Source organism: Peromyscus leucopus, chromosome 5 (assembly GCF_004664715.2).
Source record: "Peromyscus leucopus breed LL Stock chromosome 5, UCI_PerLeu_2.1, whole genome shotgun sequence".
Taxonomy (NCBI): domain Eukaryota; kingdom Metazoa; phylum Chordata; class Mammalia; order Rodentia; family Cricetidae; genus Peromyscus; species Peromyscus leucopus.
The window spans coordinates 25663433-25687487 of NC_051067.1; the positions used below are offsets into that span (position 1 = coordinate 25663433).

The 24055-nt window shown below is 45.5% G+C and overlaps 1 protein-coding gene across 1 annotated transcript in view; it reads right to left on the reverse strand.

Annotated features, from left to right (window-relative positions):
* Positions 1-24055, reverse strand: part of Bmp6 (bone morphogenetic protein 6) — a 152419-nt gene that overhangs the window by 7054 nt on the left and 121310 nt on the right. Inside the window, exons 2-4 of the mRNA XM_028894727.2 lie at positions 23309-23501; positions 7827-7975; positions 6816-7013 (exon numbers count right to left, since the gene is read on the reverse strand). Of these exons, the coding sequence (XP_028750560.1) occupies positions 6816-7013; positions 7827-7975; positions 23309-23501 (540 nt within the window). The remainder of the gene's footprint in view (positions 1-6815; positions 7014-7826; positions 7976-23308; positions 23502-24055) is intronic.

Genomic DNA, 24055 nt, shown 5'->3' on the forward strand with positions numbered 1-24055 from the left:
ACAAAAGCGTGAAAACACAGAGCCACCATAGCTCCAAGGCCAGTGATAGGGCCCTGGACACGGTGTCTGGCTCATGGACGTCACCAGCAGTGCCACTGGAAGGACACTAGAGCTCCATCCAGACCAGGTCAGAACCACCGGGAACAAGTGTCTTGCTGTCCGGGTGGGTCTGAGCACACAAGAGCCACAGGTGCCACCTTGGAGGATCAGAGGCAGGGGACAGTGTTGCTCCAAATAGAGCCAAAGTCTGCTTTGGCCCCCAGGATGCCAGGCAGCCCAGGGACACACTGACATGAACACTTGGTACCAGCCTCGAGACACATCTTCAAGGAGTTCTGGCTGCTATAAGCTTAACACAGCAAACAAAGCCTGGCCCGCAGCCACCCCACAGAGGTTCTGCTCCAGAGAGGAGGGCAGGGCCAGTGGGATGGCTCAGCAGGTAAAGGCACTTGCTGCCAAGCCTGATGGCCTGACTTCCCAGTTTCTCCTTCCTTCCTTCCTTCCTTCCTTCCTTCCTTCCTTCCTTCCTTCCTTCCTCCCTCCCTCCCTCCTCTTCTTTCTTTCTTTCTTTCTTTCTTTCTTTCTTTCTTTCTTTCTTTCTTTCTTTCTTTCTTTCTTTCTTTCTTTCTCTCTTTCTTTCTCTTTCTCTCTTTCTTTCTCTCTCTCTCTCTTTCTTTCTCTTTCTTGCTTTTCTTCCTTCCTTCCTTTCCTTTTCTTTCTTTCTCTTTTTTCTTTCTTCCTCTTTCTTCCTTCCTCTCTCTTCCTTTCTCTCTCCTCCCTCCCACTCTCCCTCCTTCCTTCCTTCATCTTTCTCCTCCTTTCAAGGGGGCATACTCACTCTTATCCCCCCTTTTCTCTTTAAATGACAAGGGCAAGAAAAAACAGTAGCTGTTAAAATGACACCTCTGTTTGCAGGGGCTTGGCTGTCCTTGCCTTATCTCTGAGCTCCTAGGCCCAGTCTTATCAAAAGAACAGTCTCTCCCCCACTCGTTCCCCCTGTGGAACAACATGCCATTGAGGGGGATGTAGGAGGTGCCAGCTCTTTGTGTTGCCACATCAGGCAAATGCAGGGGGACCCAGTGGTGTTCAGAGTTCTGGTTTCAGGAGCCTCATAACAGACTGCAGAGTGGCTTGGCTTTCGTCTAGATTTTGTTTATACCGGTCCGATCAGTACTAGAGGCCATGGGAAGGCCCCATCCGGTGGAGTTCTAGGATTTCAAGGTTACATTAACATACATGCCACTTAATCAATATGTGACACTGATCTCCTCCCAACTACATGCCTTAAAGCAGAAGATTGCCCTTAAACACTGAGACTTCATGAGCTGCACGTGACTTCCTTTCACTGTGTCACTTCCTAGACTGAGGTGTCTCCTGACTCCCTGGACCTTCCCATGGCTGGTAACCACTCTGACTTACCGGGCATCTTACACCTGCTTATTCTGCTTTCTTAAGGTTGAGAATCAAAATGCTTGGGACCAGAGCAGAAGAGTTTCAGATTTTGAGGGTTTTCTGATTTTGGAATACTTGCATCCTAAGTCAACCTTCTTTGATACAAACCCACCCCCCCAAACATGAAACTTTGATTGTTGACAGGACATTCAAATGGTTTTAGATGAAGTGTTTCCATTTTGGAAATTTCAGACTGGGGATGCTTGGTCTGGACTGACTTTTCCGATTGCTGACCATCACAGGGGGAGACCTAGGGAGAAGGCTCTCCTATATTGCTCCCCTGATAACTATTATCCTAAAGCAATCTAATAGCAAAAGCCAAGCATGATAAAGGAGGGTTTCGAAATGATTCCAACTTTTGAGTCACTGGCCCACACTTAGTCCTGTACATCTATTCAAGATTAAGATTTGATTTCATTTAGCACACTCCAAACAAGCACTTCTTAGCTGAGGCATCTAGAAGCCAAGGTCAGGCTTTAAAACTTCAATTTAAGCTCAAAATGACAGAGTGAAATCCCCACCTCCTTTGGAAAATCAAAAAGTTGGCATTTTCAGACCTGGGTCCTGGCTTCTTTTGAACCATGATGCTCATGGTAGGTTCACTCCCTCAGCTTCAGCATCCTCAGCCCATGGGAGCCAGAGATGAAGTACCAGGAACACTGTAAGATGTGACCCCCCAATATGTGACTCAGGGCCCCTGAATTCTACAGCAAAGATCACACATCATAATAAAGTAATTGAAGACATGTTTTCTAAGACATTCATTTTGGTTACTTCTCTTGTGCTGGAAGCATATAGAATGGACCCCAATGGGAAATGTAAGGGACTGAGGATATGAACCATCAATAAGAAGGCCAACCGCACATGGAACTGTTGGAAACACACTTTCCTGAGAGGTCTTAGAGATGTATGTTCAGGTGGGTGGGAAAGAGAAGGAAGGAGAATTTTTTTCCCAGTAGCAATAGAATAGTGACAGAGCCATACCCAAGGGTGCTCAGTCCTGAAGGCTTGCTATTTCATAGGCAGAAAGAGCAGGAACAGAATTTCACGTCATCTGGTAACAGTGATAGTGAAGATTGGGCTATAGCTCAGTGGTAAAGCAGTTGCCTAACACACACAAAGTCCTGGTTTCAAAGCCCAGTGCCACCAAAAGAAAACCGCCCTCCCTTGCAAAGAGGGAAAAAAAGTGACAGCAGCAATTCCAATGATCATCTGATAAAACAAAGACCAGTTCAAAGTCACAGCATCGGACTCATTAGATAACTTGAAATGACATAAATGTGTCATGGAGAGTCTCGAAAACGTAGCCGCAGCAGAACCTAGAATTGCCAAAGGAAATCATCCTTCAAGGCCATCCGTTCATTGACGTCACAATGGATTGGCCCAGTGATATCACAGTCCCCGACAAGACGAAACAGCAGAGGCCAAGAGAAATATTACAGAAGAGGAGAGAATGGCAGCCAGCAGAGACTTCAGGCTACAGTTGAAGGACCTAGGGCAGGGTCTCAGAGCGCATTAGACCGGCAAGAACCAGGGCTGAGAAACAATTGCCAGATTCATAAGAATCCCTCCTGGGCTCCATAGAGCAGCTTGGCCCAGCACTGTCAAACAGGTGTAAAAACAATAAAGACACGTCCTGAGGCTGTCCAAGCCCATGAGAAAAGTGCAGCTCAGCCAACGTCCACCATTCCTGTGGAGAGGACAGCTGTAGAGAAGCATGGGCACATGGACACCATGCAGGGAGACTTCCCTCCAAACCCACTGTCCGGTGTATGTGTCTGCCGAGGCCATCTTGAAGTCAAGTACCAATGGTAGAGCAGGTTGGGGCAGGCTCCAGGGACCGGAAGGCCACGGGTGGGCTCTTGGCCACTTCCTTGTGGTGGGCAGGCCTGGCTGTCTCAGAAATCCACAGCTCGGTTCTTAAAATAGTTGCTTGTCATGTTTCACTCTGCTGACAGGTGATTTGATGAATGATGTTGACATCTTTACTCAGGTGCAGGATGTCCCTGGTGGGCTTCTTCTAGACAGGGCCTCTTTGGGAAGAAGTGTCAATGCCCTGGGAGTGTACTCTAGAAGAAGTGGGTAACCAAAGAATAGAAAACTCTCTCTCCAGTCTCCTGAATGGCTTACAGGGGGCAAGTGGGTGGAGTCACACTGCAGATGGCGTCTTTTCTGAAGATGAACTAGTTCCCAAAGGCCCAGCAACCTCTGTCCCTTCGACAGCCTGGAAGGGGGGCCTAGAAAGAGGTATGTCCGTTCTCCAAGCACAGGCCATATTTCTGAAAAATCTTCCTTCTTTTCTTTCTTAGTTTTCCTGTGGTTTGTTGCTGTTGGGTTGGTTAGTTAGTTGGTTTTAGGGTTTTTATGTATTTACTTTGAGACAGTTTTAGGCTCTGCACAAGAGTTTGGGCCTCCAGCTCTCTATGTAGGCAAGGCTGACGTTGAACTGCTGATCCCCCTGCCTCCACCTCCCAAGTGCTAGGATTATGGGTATGCACGACCATACCCAGTTTATACAGAACTAGGGATCAAACCCGGGGCTTTGTGCATGCTAGGCGGGTACTCTATCAACTGAGCTGCATTTCCAGCCCTAGAAATCCTTTCTTAGGTCGGAATTGGGCCCTTTGCATGTCCATTTCCATTAAGTGAAGAAAGAACCAAATGCATAAACAGAGTTTGAGGGGCTGAATTCGAGTCGCAGCTCATCTCACTGGAGGCTCTGAGATGACAGGCCCTTTCAGCTCAGTGCTTTCTTGGGGGTTTTAAATATGTGAGATCACAGGGATTTGGCATGGATTCCTCTGCCCCAGACTACTGAAGGAACAAAGCCAACCAGAAGGGCTGGGTTGGGAAGTGGAGCGGGGAGACCGAGGGACAGCAGGGACCCTGGACCTTATTACAAATTAGGCCACTTTAATATCCATAATTAATTTTAACTCATCAGATTGAAAGAAAAAGTTGAAAGGGACTTGGACAAAAGTAATTGGATGGCTTTGCTAAAGCCCAATCAGAGACATGTTTTCTTAATTAAAAAGAACTGGTCTATGTATTAGGCGGGCAGGGTGAGTGCTGAGTCAATCATGCGAAATTATAATTTTAAAAAGCAATCAACACTGTTGGGATGCCTCCACAGTCTGAGGTCCTAGTAACCAAACTGGCCACAGTTCCCAAATGAAGTCTACCACTGGCTGACTTTATCATCAGGCCCCAGAGGAAAATGCAGACTATTAATTCAATTCAGCAGACTGCCTCCCAGGGGAATAAAGCAAAGCAAGGCATTCCTTTTTCCTTTTTCTTTTTTTAAGGCCTCAATACTGACTGTTTCTAGTGGTAAATACAGGAACACCCATGCTGTGCAGTGTTTCCAAGAAACACCATGACAAGGAGAAACAAAATGTCATATCACACCGGGTGGTGGCTACTCAAGAGTCACATCCAAATTACCAGCATAAGAGAAACCTTAGTAAGTCACAGCCTAAAATCTAGGAGACATTTCCTCCCAGAGAAAAGTGGGGTGCTTTGAGAAACTGCATTCATTCCCCCTGGGAACCAAAAATGACAGTTGTCGTGAGCTGCCTGGGAAATAAACACACCCTCTAGAAGTGTTTTACTTCCTTGGGATCCCAGCACATACTCTAAGCACCTACTTCCTACAAGGGGGTGTAAGTAATCTTTGGAGGTGATTATGTGCCCTGTGACTGCATCTCACCAAGTCCTAACACCCTGCGAGGTATCCTGCACCCTCACTGACAGAGCGATGAACTGAAGCTCAGGCCCACTGGGCAGGTTTCTCCAAAGCCACAAGGTTGCAAGAAAGAGAAAATTCTGTCAGAAAAATCTCACCGCAGATGCTCAGTGTCACACTTGATTTCTGGGCTGTTGAACAGCCCAAGGAATCCAGGACCCAGGAGCACTCGTACTAGCGTGAGCAATGGTGCGGTTTGAATTCGGTACCACTTAACAGCTATGCACTTGCTTCTAGAAGCTTCCATTTCCCACTTCTCCCAGTTTTAGAGAAGACTTCTGAAAGCTGGAATTAACCTCAGACACTGGTTCCTCTCTCTTACCCTTTGGATTTGCTTGTCCAGAATAGAACTGAGTATTCAATGTAGGCTTGGCCCATCAGAGCACTGCCTAGGCAGCAAGTGCTCAGGGTTGGGCATATGGTACAAGCTAGTCCAGTGAGCATCAAGGCCTGGCTTCCTGCTGAACCCAGCAAGGGAGAGAATTCTTGTATTTGAAGAATTCTTGAGGTCTCACCTTGAGATCCTGGGAAACTATACCATACACTAACTGACTTTCTGAGGATCCCACCAACAAGACACAAAACTTTCCAGTACCATTAGTTCCCAACAATCCAACCAAACTAAAGCAGGAAATAATTCTGAACTTCTCAGTTCAGTGAACTAATAAAATCCACTTTAGAGGCTCTGAGTGGACTGTTGCTCCCAGTCAAGGGTTCTGGTGAAGTCCACAGAGCATGAATGGCCTTGGGTATTGGTTTTTGTTGTTCTTGTTTATGTGCATTGGTGTTCTGCCATGGGTGTCAGACAGCTGTGGGTACTTGGAATTGAACCCGGGTCCTCTGGAAGAGCAGTCAGTGCTCTTAACCGCTGAGCCATCTCTCCAGCCCCACAGAGCATGAATGTACAACACTTCTTCATGCAAGTTGAGCACCCCAAGTCTGAAAAGCATCAGCTGATGGGTGGTGGTGCACTAAAAATACCGTATAAAATTAACATACAGCCATATGTATGTAAAGTGAACAGAGAATATAAATTAATTTTGTCAGACATGGGTCTTATCCCCAAGAAATCTCATTATGTATATATGTACCTATCCCCAAATCTGAAGAAAAGAAACATTTGAAACCCTTCTGGCCTCAAGCAGAAAGACCTGGGTTCAGTTCCCAGCATCCACACGGTGGCTCACAACCATCTGTAATTAGTTCCAGAAGACCTGGTACATCTGCTGACCTCCATGGGCACCAGGCATGCACGTAACACACACAAATATATACAGGCAACACATTTATGAATTAAATAAAATGTATCTAAAAATTAAAATAATTGAGGTGTTTCCATGATTTTTGTGGGAAGGAAAAAAAAAGTAGAAATCCCACCCAACAGAATGCTTGTCTGAATCAAGAGGTGGTGGGGATGCCTACAGCTCTAGCCTTTGGGTAATAGTGCTCTAGGCTGAGGGTCCTAGGAGTCTATATAGGTATCTGTGGCCAGGACATTTACCACAATTTGTAGGAACCCCCACTAGCCACTGTATTTGCTGAGCAGAAGCTGCTGTCCAACATCTGGGGCCAGAGGTACCTTTGTCCTGATGGGTACCAAGGCTCCATTCACACTCACCTGAAGCACTGGAGCCCCGGGACACATCCTGTGACTGGGTGGAACGGTTGCGACTCTGCTGGCGACGCCGACTGGAGGCTGACCTGGTGGTGCGCACATGGACCTCGCTCACCTTGAAGAAGGCCACCATGAAGGGCTGCTTGTCGTAAGGGCCGTCTCTGCCCACCAGGCCCGCCGCACGGGGGTTGACGTGGAGTCCTTTAATGCAAACCAAAGCCCACCCCTCTTTACTCCACAGAACCTTAGTCTCAAAGCTACATGATGAGGCGACTCTATTCTTCCACATACTATTAAAGTAGTAAAGAGTGGAAAGTATGGGCAAGGCCCCACACATTCTCCCACCCTGGCTGGTTCCCTTTAGATGGGCAGACTCCAAGTGTGCCTTCTAAAAAGTACAGGATCAACCCAGGGAGTGCTCTTGTTTCTGGTCCTCTTATTCACCGGTGTTCACACTTCCTTTCTGGCTATATTTCTCCCCATCCGTGGAACAACTGTGCAGGAGTTGAACAACTGAAGCAGGCAGCCAGTCAGGAGGGGATGTCTCCTCAAGGGTCCCTTGGCAAACTCACTGGACAGTCAGATTCTAACGACTGTCCCCTTCCTGGGCTCTCCCTTTCCTTCCTCTTCCCTTCCATCTCTTCTATCTTTTGGTGCTGGGTAGAAAGAACCCAGGGATCCACACAGGCTGGACAAGTGCTCTATCGCTGAGCTGCCTGCCCCAAGCTCCCTGCCTTCCTCTGGGGATTCTCCCACCTGCCTCAGCCTGGGGAAGCTAGCCTCCCATTGTTAGTCTCGTGGAGTGAGGACGTTAGGGGACATGGCCTGAGCCTGCTTCCAAGTCCTTGCTAGAAGAAAGGTTTTGCTTTTCGATATGGTCGTGAGGAAACAGAAAAGAAGGTCATCCTGGCGCCAAGACTGGGCTACAAACAATGGTCTCCGCGCAGCTGCTATAGAGGAAATGAATGGAAATGACTGTGGGTAGATGCTGGCAGAGTGCAAATCACAACTCACCGTCCTGAGTCACCACACTCAGCTGCAGCCCCATGTTATGCTGTGGTGTCACCACCCACAGATTGCTGGTTGCTGTGATGTCAAATTCCAGCCAGCCTTCTTCTGAGGCCCACACTACACGGGTGTCCAACAAAAATAGGTCAGAGTCTCTGAAAGAAAGAAAAATGGCGCAGCGAGTCACCTGCTGTCCTGTGGCTCATTCCTATTGTGTCTTGTCATTAAAGAATGCCGAAGTCAGATCGTGCCCGTTTGTGTTACCAGCCACAGCTCTGCCTGAATGACACCACGTAGTCTACAGACACAACATAATTGGGAAAGACGCAGGACATGAGCGATCGGGGGGCTCCTTAAATTCATAACCACCTACTGCTTCCCACAATAATTTTTTTCTTGGAATTAGGATAATTGCAAATATTATTTCATTTGTCTCAATATTTAGTTCATTTTTTATTATGGCATTGTCTCATTTATGATGCTATTTATTGGTTAATAGCTTAATTATGGCTAGCGAACTCTAAAAAGTAGAAGGTGGGGAGCAATAGGCATAAGACAAGATTAAGTCAGGATCCAACTAATACATAATGATTAGGTGTCTTGCATCAAATCTCTACAAATATCATCAGGCCATGCGTATAAGATATATGTGAGTTGGGGAGAGAGAAAAAAAGATATATGTGAGTCAAAAATAAATTTTGCATTTAGACTTAGCAGCCATTCTCAAAATATCTCATTATGTAAAAAAATTCCCAGAAACACTCCTAATCCCATGCAATTTACATAGTGGATACTAATGTCTTCACTAGTTTAAAATAAGCATCAAGTTCTAATAGTGTACATTTACAGAGCAGTCTCTTTTACCTTGCTTTACCTAGTTGTCACAATAATCATGACTGTTGGAGTATATGTCTCCATTCTCAGCTGGGAAACGGAGTCTCAGACATGAGGTTATGGGTCAGGATTATGTAGCCAAGATTAAAGCAAACCAGTGTGGGAAATTAGTGAATGAACAAAGCAAGGAGCTCAGCACTGATTCAAAAAGTTTTTCATAACAACAGACTATCTTTTGAGATTATTTCCCAAGACATCCTGTGATACATGAATATAGTTCACTTCTCATTCATCGGCATTTTTGGAGGCCAGTGCAACATCTGAGTTTAGAATCTTCGATTTCTGAGATGAGAAACACACTTCTCCCTTCCAAGGCGGCTTGGCGTCCGAAGGGAGCTCTGGTGTCATGGTCCCCACATGTAAACAGTAGGTAGAGTGACAGGGAGTTTACTCAGCTGCTCAGCAGTCTGCAGGGGCACACTCAAGCCTGTCCTCTTTAAAGCTCTCCCCCACCTGGATGTGTCACGTCCCCTGTGGACAGACTGCCCCCCTGTGACTGGGGCAACAACTTCGAGCAGGGGGATGAGGGGTGTTCAGGGAAAACAGCAAGAGGGGACCGCGAGTCCAACGCTTTGAAGTGGAGATGCAGAAAGACAGAAGGTCCACTCGGCAAGGTCATAGGAAACTCTCGTCCAGAAATAACACAGACGGGACGAAGGGCTCTGTGGGAAAACCAGCCTGGTCCCAAAGAAAGCGGAGGACGTCATCATGGTAGGGACAGACCTTGACTGGCACTCCCTAGAACCAAGATCCAGAGAGAAGTTCAAGGTAGGAGGTGGAGTGTGTGCCTACATACAGAGCCCCTGACAAGGGTCAGTGGTTAGGTACAGAGCTCTAGCTGTGCAGCAGGTACCTAATATCTAAGGAAGCAAGAGATGGATGCAGACAGGTGCAGTGTGGATACGGCAAGGCTGGCAGGCAAGGCTCGCGCACAGAGCTGGAACGGGCTTTATGTTTTTGTTTCTGAGGAGAGGGGTTCAGAAGATAGGATGGAGAGCTGAACATGGTGGTGCACATGTAATCCTAGCCTGAAAAATCACTGTCTAAAACGGAGATGGAAAACAGAACATGGAGAAAGAGAAGGGAATGAGGGAGGCCAAACTATGGATCTGGGAGCAAGTAAAATCTGAGAAAGCATTGGAAAAGAGGTGGTGAGAAAGATTCATTATTACAGTGTGGAAGAAATTATTTATACGGCTGTACTGGCTAGTTTTATGTCAACTTGACACAAGCTAGAGCCATCAGAGAGAAGGGAACCTCAACTGAGAAAATGTCTCCATAAAATCAGGCTGTAGGCAGGCCTGTAGAGCATTTTCTTAATTAGTGATTCATGAATAAGGGCCCAGCTCATTGTGGGTGGGACCAACCATGGGCTGGTGGTCCTGGGCTCTATAAGAGAGCAGGCTGAGCAAGCCATGAAGAGCAAAACAGTAAGCAGCACCCGTCTATGGCCTCTGCATCAGCTCCTGTGCAGGTTCCTGCCCTGTTTGAGTTCCTGTCCTGACTTCCTTCAGTGAAGAACAGTGATGTGGAAGTGTGGGCCGAATAACCCCTTTCTACTGCAAGTTGCTTTGGTCATGGTGTTTTATCACAGCAACAGAAACTCGAAGACAATGGTTTATGGTCATCAGTGGACATTGGGGGCTGAGTTTCTGTCGTAACCACTGCATTCTGTAGTACCCAGAATGCATAGCTGTTCATGTGGTGCCCATTGCTCATGATAATGAAGATCATGGCAGTTCTCGATGCTTTATGAGACTGGCTGAACAAATGCAGTCCAACAGCTACTGACTCAAGACATGGTGGGCAGGGAGCTTGACTTTAGGATGCCCAGGTCCTCTGCAAGGGACAGCAATATACTGATTCCCAATACAACTCAAAGGAAGGAAGGATTACTTTTGGCTCACGGGTTCAGAGGGTTCAATTCATAACTGCTTAGACCTGTGGGCACAAGCAGAACATCCTGACTGTGGGAACATGCTATAGAGGAGAGCTCTTTACTTCAAGGCTGTCTCTTGAGACAGAAGGTGAAGAGGGATGTATGAAGATATACAGGGAGGGAAAACAGGAGAGAGGGAGGAATGGAGAAGGAAGAGAGGGAAAAGTAGAAACAAAAACAACATACCCTCTGGAATAAACCCCAAGCTAGTCTCTAGCTAGGCCTATCACCTCCCAAAATGCCACTCTGTGTGTGTGTGTGTGTGCATGCGCGTGCATGACAGGGCCTCACTATATAACTCTGGCTGGCCTGGATTTCACTATGTAGACCAGGCTGGCCTTCATCTTACAGCTACCAGCCAACCTAGTATAAGAAGCAGCAGACAAGGCACACTGTCTCGAATTAGACTGCAAGAACCAATGCCCGCAGTTGCCTTCTGACCTCTACACAGATGCTCACACCCTACCTAAGTACTAGGTTGCCCTCTGACCCCCCCCACAGATGTCCACACCCCAACAAAGCACTCGGTTGCCCTCTGACCTCCACACAGATGTCCATACCACATCTCCTACCTCCCCTCAGAAGAGGTTGAGACAAATGGAAGCTTTCATGAGAAGAGTTCATGTAAACTTGAAATAAAAACCATTGATTTGGAGAGTTTGTCTGCAGGATTTGGCCATAGCTCACTGATAGAGATGGCCATATATGCAAATGTCCTCATCAAGAAGCTTGTCTGGAATATTCCATTAGGAGGAATTTCTTGCAGTAGTTCTTGGCTTGTACACCAGAGGCTCATTCTTTATGGCCCCCATTCCCATCTATAAAAAGCAGAGTCTAGGAATGGCCACAGTACAGCTGCAAATACCAAGCAAGGGCTCAAATAAAGTATGGAATCAAGACCCAGTGTGTTTAAAGATCAGAGTCAGCTGCCTATGGAAACAGGGCAGAAACGGGGTTAGAATCATGAGCCGGCCCCACACACTAGGATCAGGGTGCCTGAGAGGTGCATCCAGGCAGGCACACTATGGCTAGCTGTGGTGGAACCCCTAAGACCTTCCTGACTTTTCCCTCTTCCTCCCATTCAAGAGAATGGTGCGCTCAGTGTGATGGCTTCACTGATGTCTGCTAAGGTCTGAAGGTGTCTGCCCCCAAAGTCACAGGTTGGGGACTTATTCTCCAATGGAGCAGTGCTGAGGGGGGTCTTTGGGGTGTGATTAAGTCCCAAGGGCTCTTCCCTTAGGAATGGATGGTATCCTTGTCACCAGAGAAGGTTCCTGATAGAGGACAAGCTTCCCCCTTTTCTCTTTCCATCTACTTTCCATTCTGGTGATGACATAAGAGACGGTCCTCACCAGCTGTGGCTCCCTAGTTTGGATTGCCCATCTCCCAGAACTGTGAACTAAGAGATCTCTGTTCTTTGTAAAAGAAAACATCAATCTTTGGTATTTTGTTATACTGGAACAAAGTGGACCAAGAAACACCCATTGACACAACTAACACAAGGAACTTTACAGAGGAAGAAAACTCTAAATCTCACAGCCTCTAGGAACTCTCTGGCCACATCTATTCGTTTACTTTGGTGACTTGTGGCCTTCTTAGTGCACTGACTCCTCTGTAAAGTGTGGCCTCCCTCGGGCAGATGGAGGGCTCTAGCTCACTGTCGGAGAACTTGCCCAGCATGTGCAAGGGTTCCAGTGCCAGCACTGGGAGAATAAGAGTTCCCCCAAGCCAAACAACATGCATCTGATTCCTCTTAATCACACTCTGTCACTCAGGTAAGAGACCTGAGTTCAGATGGCCTCAGGTAGGAGACCCTGCACTGCTAAATGGAGAATCCCCACCAACCACAGTCACCCCAACTGGTCATTTGGACTCTTGCTGACATGGCAGACTCCACTTACACAACAACTATAACAACAAGAAAAGAATTCTTAAAACCAAAAAGATACAATCCGTAAGGCATCTGTTGACGGTTTTGCTCTCAATCACCACTCAGATCCCACTGTGTTTGATAACCAAGGTTTCCATGTCCAGAGACAGAACAATGTTGCTCGTCTAGGTGTTTCCATTCTAGTGTGTGATTATCCTCAGACTATAATCATCCTGGAAGAGGTTGTTTTTTTTTTTTTTTTTTTTTTTTTTTTGTTTTTTTTTTTAACCAATCAACAAGGCTAACTGAAGAGATCTACAAATTAAAATTAACACTGGCATTAAAGCTGACAACTAGCATTCCACTCAAAGACCTGGAAGGTTCAGGTTGGTGGGCACAACTGTCCCCAAGTGGTCTCCCCTGTGACTCAGCTTCCAAAGTACTTTCCAGGTTAATCATACTCCCCTGGGTAAAACACTGTGGGCCTTTCCTTCATTCATTCCAGAGAAGGGCAGGAGGTGCCCAAATATCCATTCTCCAGATTGTACCCAAGGTCACAGTGCCCTGTCAGAAACAGCTGTGTTTGCCAGAACTCATTTTGTTAGAAAAAAATGTTCTTGATAAAGTAGAATGTATTCCTTCAAAATAAGCAGATTCATAATACATTCCTTTGCCGTGTATGGGTCTGGATTTACTGGAAAGTTAAGACAAAACAAAATTCAAATATTGGTAAACTCATTAAAACAAGGAGACTCCAGCTTTTGAGTAGACTGAAAGAAAAAAAATTGAAGAATATTTGACACTTGAATTTTGCTTAATGTAAGGTACGTATTTAAATTCTTGCCACTAGAAAGGTGGACAGGGGGACTATAATTTGAAGATAGAGTATTACAAACCAGGACACACACACACACACACACACGCACACGCACGCATGCACGCACGCATACAGGCACATGCATGGGTTTGAGAGGCAATGCTGAAGAAATACATAAATTGGTCAATTGAATTGAGTTCATAGCACATTGTGCTAGGTTTTCACCTCAGTGACTATCCTATTCTAAGAAGATGCTGAAATGCCAGCAGGCACCCTTTCATTTTTACCCAATACAAAGCACTTTGCTGTCAGAACACAAACACAGAAAATACTAGCAGTGTTTGCCCTGTGACTGTTCCAAGAGCTCTTCCATGTGTTAGCTCCTCATTGGCACCCTAATAGAGAAATGTGACCAGCACCAGCACAGGTTTGCCAAAAGTTTAAGTAGCTTGGCCATCATGGTCACACAGCCAAATAGCACATGCCCCTAACCATGTTCTCTGCAGTCTCCAGTGAAGACTTCGAAGACTGCATTAGACTCTGACCCCTCAACTGCAGAGCTTCGGGCTCAGTAGGCCCAGGTGGGCCCTGAGCAGGTGTGTGTTTGACAGAGACTTGAGAGCGATGCATTTAATACTGGACGTGGAGAACACTCCATGAGGCAAGGCCCAAAGCATCCCACTGCTTCATTCAATTTTTCAGCTCTCCCTTTGCCTGCTTGTTGACATACATTTGGAGGCCATCTGCTCTCAAGATGTCTTTCTTCCTCTCCTTCCAGAAACAGTACACATCAGATGGAAGCTGGGCCATGAGCTAATGGTTGGTTGTATTATGGACTGGCTATCGAGTTAGGCTTCTAAGCAGAGTCACAGAAAGATCAAGTCCAAAGTTGCAGTATTTGAGAAGATAGAGAAGCTGGGACGGGAACTGATGACTATGTACATGCAGGGCTTCTCAGCCTGTCTTCTATAGCTGCTTAAAACAATGGCTCCATGTCCTAGAGTCTATTCCAGCCTGCCCTAGAGACAAACACAAAGGGAGTGAAGAATCCCTCTACCCTTTGAGGAAGAATACATCATAATCTTACCTGTTTTAATTATCTGATCCTACATTTCTACATCTTTGTCCAATGTAGGGTAATGAAACAGTTAAAAGACTGCTAATTTGGTTGGGGGGGAGAAAAAGAAGTTTCATAAAATAATCCTAACCACTAATGCAGCCTGTCTCTCCGCATGTATGGAGATGCATGCAATCAAAAGCAATCAGCTTTCAGCAATGAATAATACATAGGCTCAGTGCAGAGAAACATAAACTCATTTTCCTATCTCATTCAAGCTGACCAAGTAGGTAGGCAGTTCCCAAAGGCTTGCTGTCTTTTCCTACCACACACACCCCGATTTCCCTCCAACATGAAACACCTCTGCATTCTTCTGAGTATATGCAGTATTTTTATCATTTTAATTCTACACTGTGCTTTACAAATGGATCATGGGAGTGAGGCATGGGAGGTTCTCAAGCTTGAGCTTTGGTTTTGTATTTCTTCAGGTAGAGAGCATTCCAAGTCGAAGGGGCATATACTTAGCTGGAGATGCTAGCTAGTTACATAACCCAAGCTCTAGATGGCCTGCATTACCCCCTTTTCAAATGGAAAAGAACAAATACTAAAAGGCTTATTGCTTGCCTGAGGCCCACACTCAGTTGTGAAAGCCAGGTAGAAAAGGGAACACTGTGTGGCTGGGCCACATGACAGAAGGCCTTCCTCTCCTCCATCAGCAAAAGCAACTTCTCATCCTGATTCTCCCAAGTGTGCCCTTCTTTTTAGAAAAGAAACTGTCGGGTATCTGAAAAGGTTGAGTTTTATCTTAGCTGAAAACCCAATAGCATTTCATAACAGCACCATCTGTCCACAAGTAATGCTATTCTGGGCCAGCTACTGGACTCTGGTCTTCTTATAGATCTATGTTTGGTTAATAACACATTCATCAATATTTATGGGGGATCCATTAAGAGACTTCTCAATTAAAATGCTAGTAAGACGCTGGTCTCCTGAGATGATGTAGACTTCTGGTTTTGATGTGTCAAGCTAACCCCACCACCCAAAAAAGGAATTTGTTGGCAAAAACTCAAGCCTGTTTGAAATCATCATAGAGCAGGAAGCCAGGCAACATGAGGGGTCAAATTCAAGATCCCAGAGTGAGGCGGGGCACTGAGGCAAGGTATTTGCTGCCTTTTTTCGTTTCAGAACACTTGTAAATTCCTACAATCAATACACCAAAGAGGAAAGCAGCCGCTTGACATGCTATCACCAGCTAAGGATAAAAATGAGAGTTCAAACAATGATGATGATGATGATGACAATGATGACGGGGTGAAAGTAGACAGGACGTGAAGGAGGAAAGGCTCAAAGGAAGCAGCCTGCTGGAAGTGAACATGTAAACGTGATCTCACAGAGGTTTGGGTTCAGTTTTCTTCCTCAAGTTCTGGCTGCCATGAACACCAATATTTTCATTTGAGATATTTGCCAAATATTAAGCTGTGTATACATGGGACGGGAAGCTGAGCAAACAAGCAGAAGCAAGCTGTTTGGAAGCTCCAGAACAGAGGAGGGTTTCTGGCAGCTTCACAATGCTGGGGAGTTAAAAAAAAAAAAACCCCGAGAGTTCAGAGCCCACCAAGGATGAGGGCCTCTCATAAGTATCCTAGTCTCAGCTGAAACCCCCAGGGGGCTAAAATACAAGAGGTGGGGGGACCAGAAACAGATGAGCCTTAGGGAGCCCAAAGTCCAGCCTCATCCAAGACAAAGGGGTAAAATGATTTGCTCTGCACTGCCTCTGGCTTCCCGAAGAATGTTGAATTCCATCTGCAAGAAAGCAACGATGTCTGTAGCTGTTTTTATTAAATTATACACAAAATTGAATAAACAAAAAGTTGTCAGGCATGTCAGGAAACAAAATCAAATGGAGAAACAATCAAGGGACTAAAAAGATGTTGGCAATAGACTCAGAGGTGATCCGGACACTAGATGCAGATGCAGTTTCTGAATCCAAGTGTATATAACAATAACAAATCACAAATTGAACTTGTTCCAGGGTCTAAAATTGTTTTAGTATTTGAAATTTTAATGTATTGACACTATAAAGGAGAAAAACTACACAATCCTATGAAATCAGAATATATATATAAAATATCACATCAATTCCTGATCTTAAAACAAACAAACAACAACTTTTAGGAAATTTAGAGGATAATTTCTTTAGTCTACTTAGTTTAAGTGTCTATAGAGACATTTATAACAATCATCCTTAATAACATGATAGCAAATCTGTCACTCATCCCCCAAGGTTAGTGTATAAGTAGATGTTAGAATTGCATTGGATTTCCTAGCCAGGAAAATTAAAAGGAAAAAAAAACAGCATAAAAAAAAACAGCATTGAAAAGAAAGAAATAAAAAATATTTACAGATGATATGATCATACTCAGACATTTCAAAAGTCTGAACAGAAAAATGATTAGTATTAACATAAAATTTCAAGTTTCTGAATAGAAGATCAGTACACAAAAATCAATTGCGGTTCTACATGGGAGCACAAACCAACTATACACACACTCACACACACTGCCCTACACTACCATTTATTTTTTTTTTTTTTTTTTTTTTTTTTTTTTTGGTTTTTTTGAGACAGGGTTTCTCTGTGTAGCTTTGCGCCTTTCCTGGAGCTCACTTGGTAGCCCAGGCTGGCCTCGAACTCACAAAGATCCGCCTGCCTCTGCCTCCCAAGTGCTGGGATTAAAGGCGTGCGCCACCACGCCCGGCATTTTTTTTTTTTTTTTTTTTTTTTTTAAACATTTATTTATTTATTATGTATACAGTGTTCTGCCTACATACATGCTTGCAGGCCAGAAGAGGGCACCAGATCTCATTACAGATGGTTGTGAGCCACCATGTGGTTGCTGGGAATTGAGCTCAGGGCCTCTGGAAGAACAGCCAGTGCTCTTAACCGCTGAGCCATCTCTCCAGCCCACTACCATTTATGATAGCATGTAGACATTCAACACCAGGATTGAAGAGACGACTCGGTGGTTTGCTGTGAAACCATGGGGACCAGAGTTAGGTCTATGAGAACCCCAGTACTCAGGTAACAAGCTGAGCATGGTCACTCACATTTCTGTAAACCCAGAGTGGTATAGCATGAAGACAGGGGAATCACTGGGGCTTGCTGGATGTTGGCTTTGCCAGAAATTGTGAGCTCTGGGTTCTGAGAAAGACCCCACCTCAAAGGAATAAGGTAGAGAATGTGAGAGAGAGGAGGACACCTGACACCCCTCTCCGGCCTCTACTCAACCCTCTCCATCCACATGTATGCATTTTCCCTCCCCGCCACCGCCCCCCCATCTTAATGCCATTTGTACCAGGAAAAAAAAATGCATTTTAAGCTTGCTCATTCTTACTTTAAATATCTTCCCAAGAAACCTGTATGATAGAAGATGGTAAAGAAAGGATCATACTCAAGGAGAATAAGCCACCACTGCCAAACAATGTGACTGTCAGAGAGGGAAGATGTGGAAAGCCAGAACCAGCAGAGGCAAGATGACTGACGCATGCGCAGAACAGCCACACCTCAGGAAGTAACCATTTCTGTCAGGATTCCTGACTGGCTCTCACAAGAATCTCTTGGACTTTCAGGAATGCAAAAGTTTACTGAATAAGATCTGTAGACAAAAAATTGACACAAAGGCCTCAAAAATCGCCTAATTTACCTAAATATGCTACTATACTTTAAATGTAAAATACCTCCAAAGACTGGAGTGTGAAGAGTTGGGTCCCAGCTGATGTGGGTGTTTGGGGAGGTTGTGGAATCTTTAAGAGATGAAACCTGGCTTGCAGAAGTAGGTCTCTGGGGGGTGGGGGTGCTTATGAATTACAGCCAGCCCTGGTATTCCTCCCCGCCCCCCCCCCACCATAGTCTCTCTCTGCTTCCTCATGTATGAAAATGTAATGGTCTGTGCCCCAACTTCTACCACAGATGAAGTCACACCATGCCTCCCTGGCCATAAACCTGTAGGCTAAAATAAATCCCGTCTTCCCCAAGCTGCGCTTTCCCAGCTCAACTCGGTCACCGTGATGAGAAAAGTAACTAACGCAGATGTGATAGAAGTAAGTCCTGGAGTGTGTGGAAAAGACACGTGACCATCCTGCTACTCTGCATGGGTATGGGAGGGCAAGAGGAATTCAGGGCGGCCTGTGAGTGCACTCCAAGTGTGAAGACAGCTACTGTGCACGTCACACAGAAGATCATAATGAAGAGGTAAATGGACAGGACGATCTGTGAAAGCCTGCAGGTGGTGGCACATCACTTTATCCTCGTTGTCCTTCTCCTCCCCTCCCGTCCTCTACAAAACATGGTGACGGGCGGTTGGTCAAGAGAAGAATGGAAAGGCTTTCTGTAGGAAGGCCAAATTCTAACAGACATGCTCTGCCACCAATGGGAGCAGACTGGAGCATCCTTGTGACGCCTGCATCTGAGCTCAAAAGATGGAGGTATGGGGCCTGCCGACCTCTTCTGGGCACTTCCTGCTCATCCTAGCTTAGGGATAACCTCCGTGTTATCAGGGTGACTTTTAGGAAACACAACAAACCATAGTTTCAGCATGATTTAGCCTTGGCAAAATTCAAATGTGCCATGCTTTATTCTCTTAAATGTGACCTTTTCCTCTCCTATTTGATGGAACAGGGGAAAATCCTAATGAGAGGATATGAAGGGAAGGGCCTTTTCCAAACTGCCAGTTCTATATAAAACGCAAATTTGTATCAGTGTTACTGTAAGGATGTATTCGTTTTCAGTACCAAACCTTGCTCTCATTTTAAATACATTTTTATTAATTCTTTGAGAATTCCATACATGTATGATGTGATATTTGAATGAGAATGGTCCTTACAGGCTCACATATTTGAATGCTAACTCCCCAGTTTGGTGGACTCTTGGAGACAGATTAGAAGGATTAGAAGGTGTGGCGTATTGGCGGAAGTCTGTCACTGGGGGTGGTCTTTGAGGTTTTCAAAAGCCCACGCCAGGCTCAGTATCTTTCTGCCTGCGGATCAGGATGGAGCTCTCAGCCTGTGCCTGCCTCCTGCCATGCTTCCCACCATGATAGAAATGGACTCACCTCTGAAACTGTAATCAAGCCTCCAATTAAATGCTTTCTTGTATAAGAGTGGCCTTGGTCATGGTGTCTCTTCACAGCAGTAGAACAGTAACTAACACACATTCCATGTGTTTTAATCATATCCACTTCCCTGTCGTCCCCCTAACTCCTCCCAGGTACACTCTTCACCCCCACCCACTCTCCCCTTTTCAGGTGCTGGGGACGGAACCCAGCACTCTGTACGCGCTGGGCAAGCGCTCTACACTGAGCTACATTCCATTAAACTCATCTTAAAATATAAACATTTACAAAACCACCGAGTAATTTTTAAATTTTATTTGTCGTTATTGTGTACATGTGCCCATGATGTGTCTGTGTGCGTGATGCGTGTGTCTACTGTGACATGTGTGTGGTGATGAGAAGACGACTTTGTGGGGCTGCTTCTCCCTTCAGGTGGGTTCTGGGGCTTGAACTCAGGTCACCAGGCCTGAATGGCAAGCACTTTTATCTGCTGAACCATCTTGCCAGACCACCATGGAGTAAATTTTAAAAGAAGTAATATACATAAGTCCAATGAATGCCTTGGACCTCAAAATAATCAAGTCACCCTGAGGTTAACTTCAGGTCTTTCCATGACTTACATATGCTCTATCTCAAGACCCATTCTCAGGCTTTGACTCAAGTACCATGTTTCTCAAATAAGTACCCTGTACTTAGGAAGTCAATTTTTGTTATTGTTATAAACTTATCTGTTCCAGCTATTTACAGAAACACATTTCTACAGCCAGTCCTTGCCTTCTCAGAGGCTTTAACAACCTCCAATCAGCTCTTTGTGTCAAAAGACTCGATACTACTTCTTCTGCCTTTTACTAAAGTTCTGTGTTAGCAGTTAAAAACCCAACTTCCCGCCTTGAGGAGGCCAACTATTGTGTAGCCCAAACATTTGTTACATTCAGTGAACACAGCAAACGCTACAAATTGCCCTTCAGTACAGATTAGATAAATAAGTTTCCTCTCCGCTCAGAAAAGCGTGTTCAGCCAAGACACCCCAAGATGGTACAGATGGTGAGGTCAAACCTGCAGAAGGAGCCCTGCAGCTAAGTCTGGAGACCTCTGTAAGAACATTTGGAAGTAGCAGGAGGCCTGGGCTCCTGGCCCACAGATAAGAAAACCTCCCCCAGCCAACCTGGAGCCCTTCAAAAGCATGAAAGTCTCCCAACTTCCCTAGCATTCTCCTTCTCCTATGCGCACAAATGAAACACATCCAACTGCCAAATGCTCCCATCCTACAAGACAAATGGACCAGAGAGCCATCCGAGGTTGGGGCCATTCTGGTTTCTGCTTTCCAAACTCACGGCTGGTCCTGAGGAAGGATGTCACCACCATCGTGAGCACATGACAGCTGTTCCCGTTTGGCTAGAGTTCAGTTTGAAGCCCACAAAGCTCTTGCTAGCTCTCTCTTTAAAATAAAAATTCCTTTGAAAAATTCCACAGTCACTGTACTTCTAGCCTAGTGTTTTTGTTATCATTTTTTTTCTGCAAGAGAGGGAAAAAATCATGCATTTCAAACAAACGTGTGAGCCCAACAGGTATCTTCAGGCTGTTCTCACCAGAGAAGTAAAATGGAATATCCAGTTGGACAGACTGAAAAGCCCACAGCTAAGACGGGGTCCAAGACCCACTGAACGCCACATCAAAAGATGAATATCTAGCAAGGAGAGATTCTGCTTTCCCAAACAAGCCTTCTGCTGTAGAGTTATCAGATAAACGTGTATTTATGAGAGAAAAGACCAGGAAACTTCCTTGCTCTAAAATTCTGGTCCATTGTCACCATACCCCAATGGCTATATTTTACTCATCATTTAACTGTCCCAGCTAAGACACGACCTTAGTGTATATATTCAGCAGCACCATGATGTGTTCCCAGTGCCTGGCATCTATTGGTCCTTCTTCTAGTGTTTGGTCTCAAACCTGGGACAAATGGCTAATTGAGATGCCTTTAACATATCAAAGTGGATGCTGGCCATCAATTCTTCCACCATCCCTCAGTCCCTACCTGTCTCAGGGTCTTCCTTGGCTGGCATACCCTGCTTCTTACCCTGGACTCTCTGGCTTCCCTTCCCTGGTGCCTCTGGCCCCTGCATAACTCAGCCATTTTGGCTACACCAGTCTCTTGGTCCAGGATGCCACTCTTGGTCTGTGGCTCCTCTCGGGTCATCATGTGTGTCGTGCCTCCCCGGCCTCTCTCCTCACATGGTCTGGCTCAGTCTAGCCATGTTCACTCTGGACTTTTCCAGATGTGTCTGCTTCTGGCTACATTCTCCCTTTTATCTACAATAAACTTCAACCTCCACCATACCTAGGAAGAGTCACGTTCTCCTTTTGCTTCTTTTTTACATTCATGGGGTGCTGAAACTGGGAGCGGCATAAATAAGTTCCCCTCCCAGGGACTCGACCTCTCTGAACCAGGCTGCTGACCTGTCTCTCTTAAGGTATGTAAGGATCCTTTGCTCGTTTCTGCTGGCTTTTGCCATCCACCAGATTTGACTCCAAATTCTAGAGTCTAATACTTAAGTTGCTGCCTCTCTCCACCTGCTACTCCTCATCCACTCTATTAAGTGTGTCTCGCAGCTCTCAGAGCCTTCTACATCTCCCTCCTGGACACTGGTGTGCTCTCAAAACTAAAACAACCCTCCCCCAGGGCTAGCTCCTGTTCCTTGCCATCCCCACACACAGATCCATATATCCAGAAGAAACCAAGGTCAGTCTGGAATCTCTGGAACCTACTGGAAAGTCAATAGTCTTTCAATTAGATTTTGTTTCTGAAGCCAAAGTAGACAGTGGGGGAGGGCAGGCTGGAATCCCAGGACTCAGGAGGCAGAGGCTGGAAGACTGCAAGTTTGAGGCCAGCCTCAGCTACATGGCAACCTGCTTTGGAAAAAGGCCAAACCACATTGTCTTTGGGTCTATTAAGTATGGGGTCTCCTCCCCTCGTTCATGCTTATCTTTGCCTTGGCTTTCTAATTTCTGCAGGCATGATCAGTGACTTAGGTTACTCCCTGTGTCATGTGAATCTCTGCTTCCTGTACACTGTTCTCACTGACTGATAAGCTAAACAGATCCCCACCTGCTCAACACACTGATTGTTTTCCTTTCCGTTACTACAGACTTGAATTCAGGTCTTACTGCCTAGTCCTCTGCCCTTCCAAGCTCCAGCAGTTGCTGGGGAATATTTTCTTCATTGCCAGGCAGCACCATGAATATACTTTATTGCAGATCCCCTCCCCCCCCATAAATCAGTCTAAACTCATTTTGGCAAAGCATAATAACACAGACATACAGAAAACAGTAATCTATCATTCCCTGTACCTAAATGGTAGTGGCTATATCTGCTTATTCAAAGTAAGCATGTATGTATACCATATACACAAATACATACCTTTCAGTCACCTGACTTGCAATTACTTGTAAGCATTATTCTATAATTTTAATGTGTGCATTAATTTTAGCCACTCACACATCATCAAACCTGAGGACCAAACGATAACAGGAAACAGTTTATCCCAATACATCAATTGGCTGGTCATCAAGGATGTTTACTAAGTACTGCTTACTGGCTTGCTTAGGGAAAGACCCCTATTTGAAAAATCTACTTAACAGCAAAACACCTTGAGAGCTAAATGCTACCCCTCAGAGCACCAGCTCTTCACGTTCAATAGCCCCTGACCTCCAGACCACCTTCCAAAGACACCTGAAGTCCTATGAGGAGAGAGGGTGAGAAGCAGGGAGTAGCCCCACCTTTGGGCTTCCCTGAGCCTTCCTACCTGTGCTGATGCTCCTGCAAGACTTGGTAAATGCTGATAAGAAAAGTTTGGTTTTTAAAACTCCCCACAACACAGTCCTTGTAGACGCGGAACTCTGCAGCCGTCACCGCCTCACCCTCAGGAATCTGGGATAGGTTGAACTTGAACTCTTTGTGGTGTCGCTGGCGTGGGGAGAACTCCTTGTCGTACTCCACTATAGGGTTAAACAAGAGAGAGTGACAACTATTGTTACTCGACCTGGTGCCACGGGCTCATCTCACGAACGTTCCCCAGTTTTACTTCACAGATTACCAGTTACCAGCGGTGGAGCAATGAGACCGAGGGGGTAAGGGACATTAGATGAATTGCCTTGCAGGCTGAGATTGAAGTTTTCCCTTCTGCCCGAGATGAAGCACAGTCTTTGCGCTGTGTTCAAGAGTTGGCTGAACAAATTATTTGCACGAGATCAAGTTATTTAAAGATGCTTGGCTTTGGGTTCCCTCATCAGCAAAAAAAAAAAAAAAAAAAAAAAAAAAAAAAAAAAAAAAAAAAAAAAAAAAAAAAAAAAAAAGAATATAACTGTGCAGAAAGGTGTGAGAATGAATGAAAGAGTGAAGAACTTGCCCCCCACTACACCTTCCTAAGAGTTGTTGGTCCCCTAAACAACGCATGTTAACAGTCACTGTAATTGGTTGCCCACCAGAACAAGACGGTGAGGACTCGTTGGTGAATACGCCACATGCTCTGGCTGCAGAACAGAGAATCAAG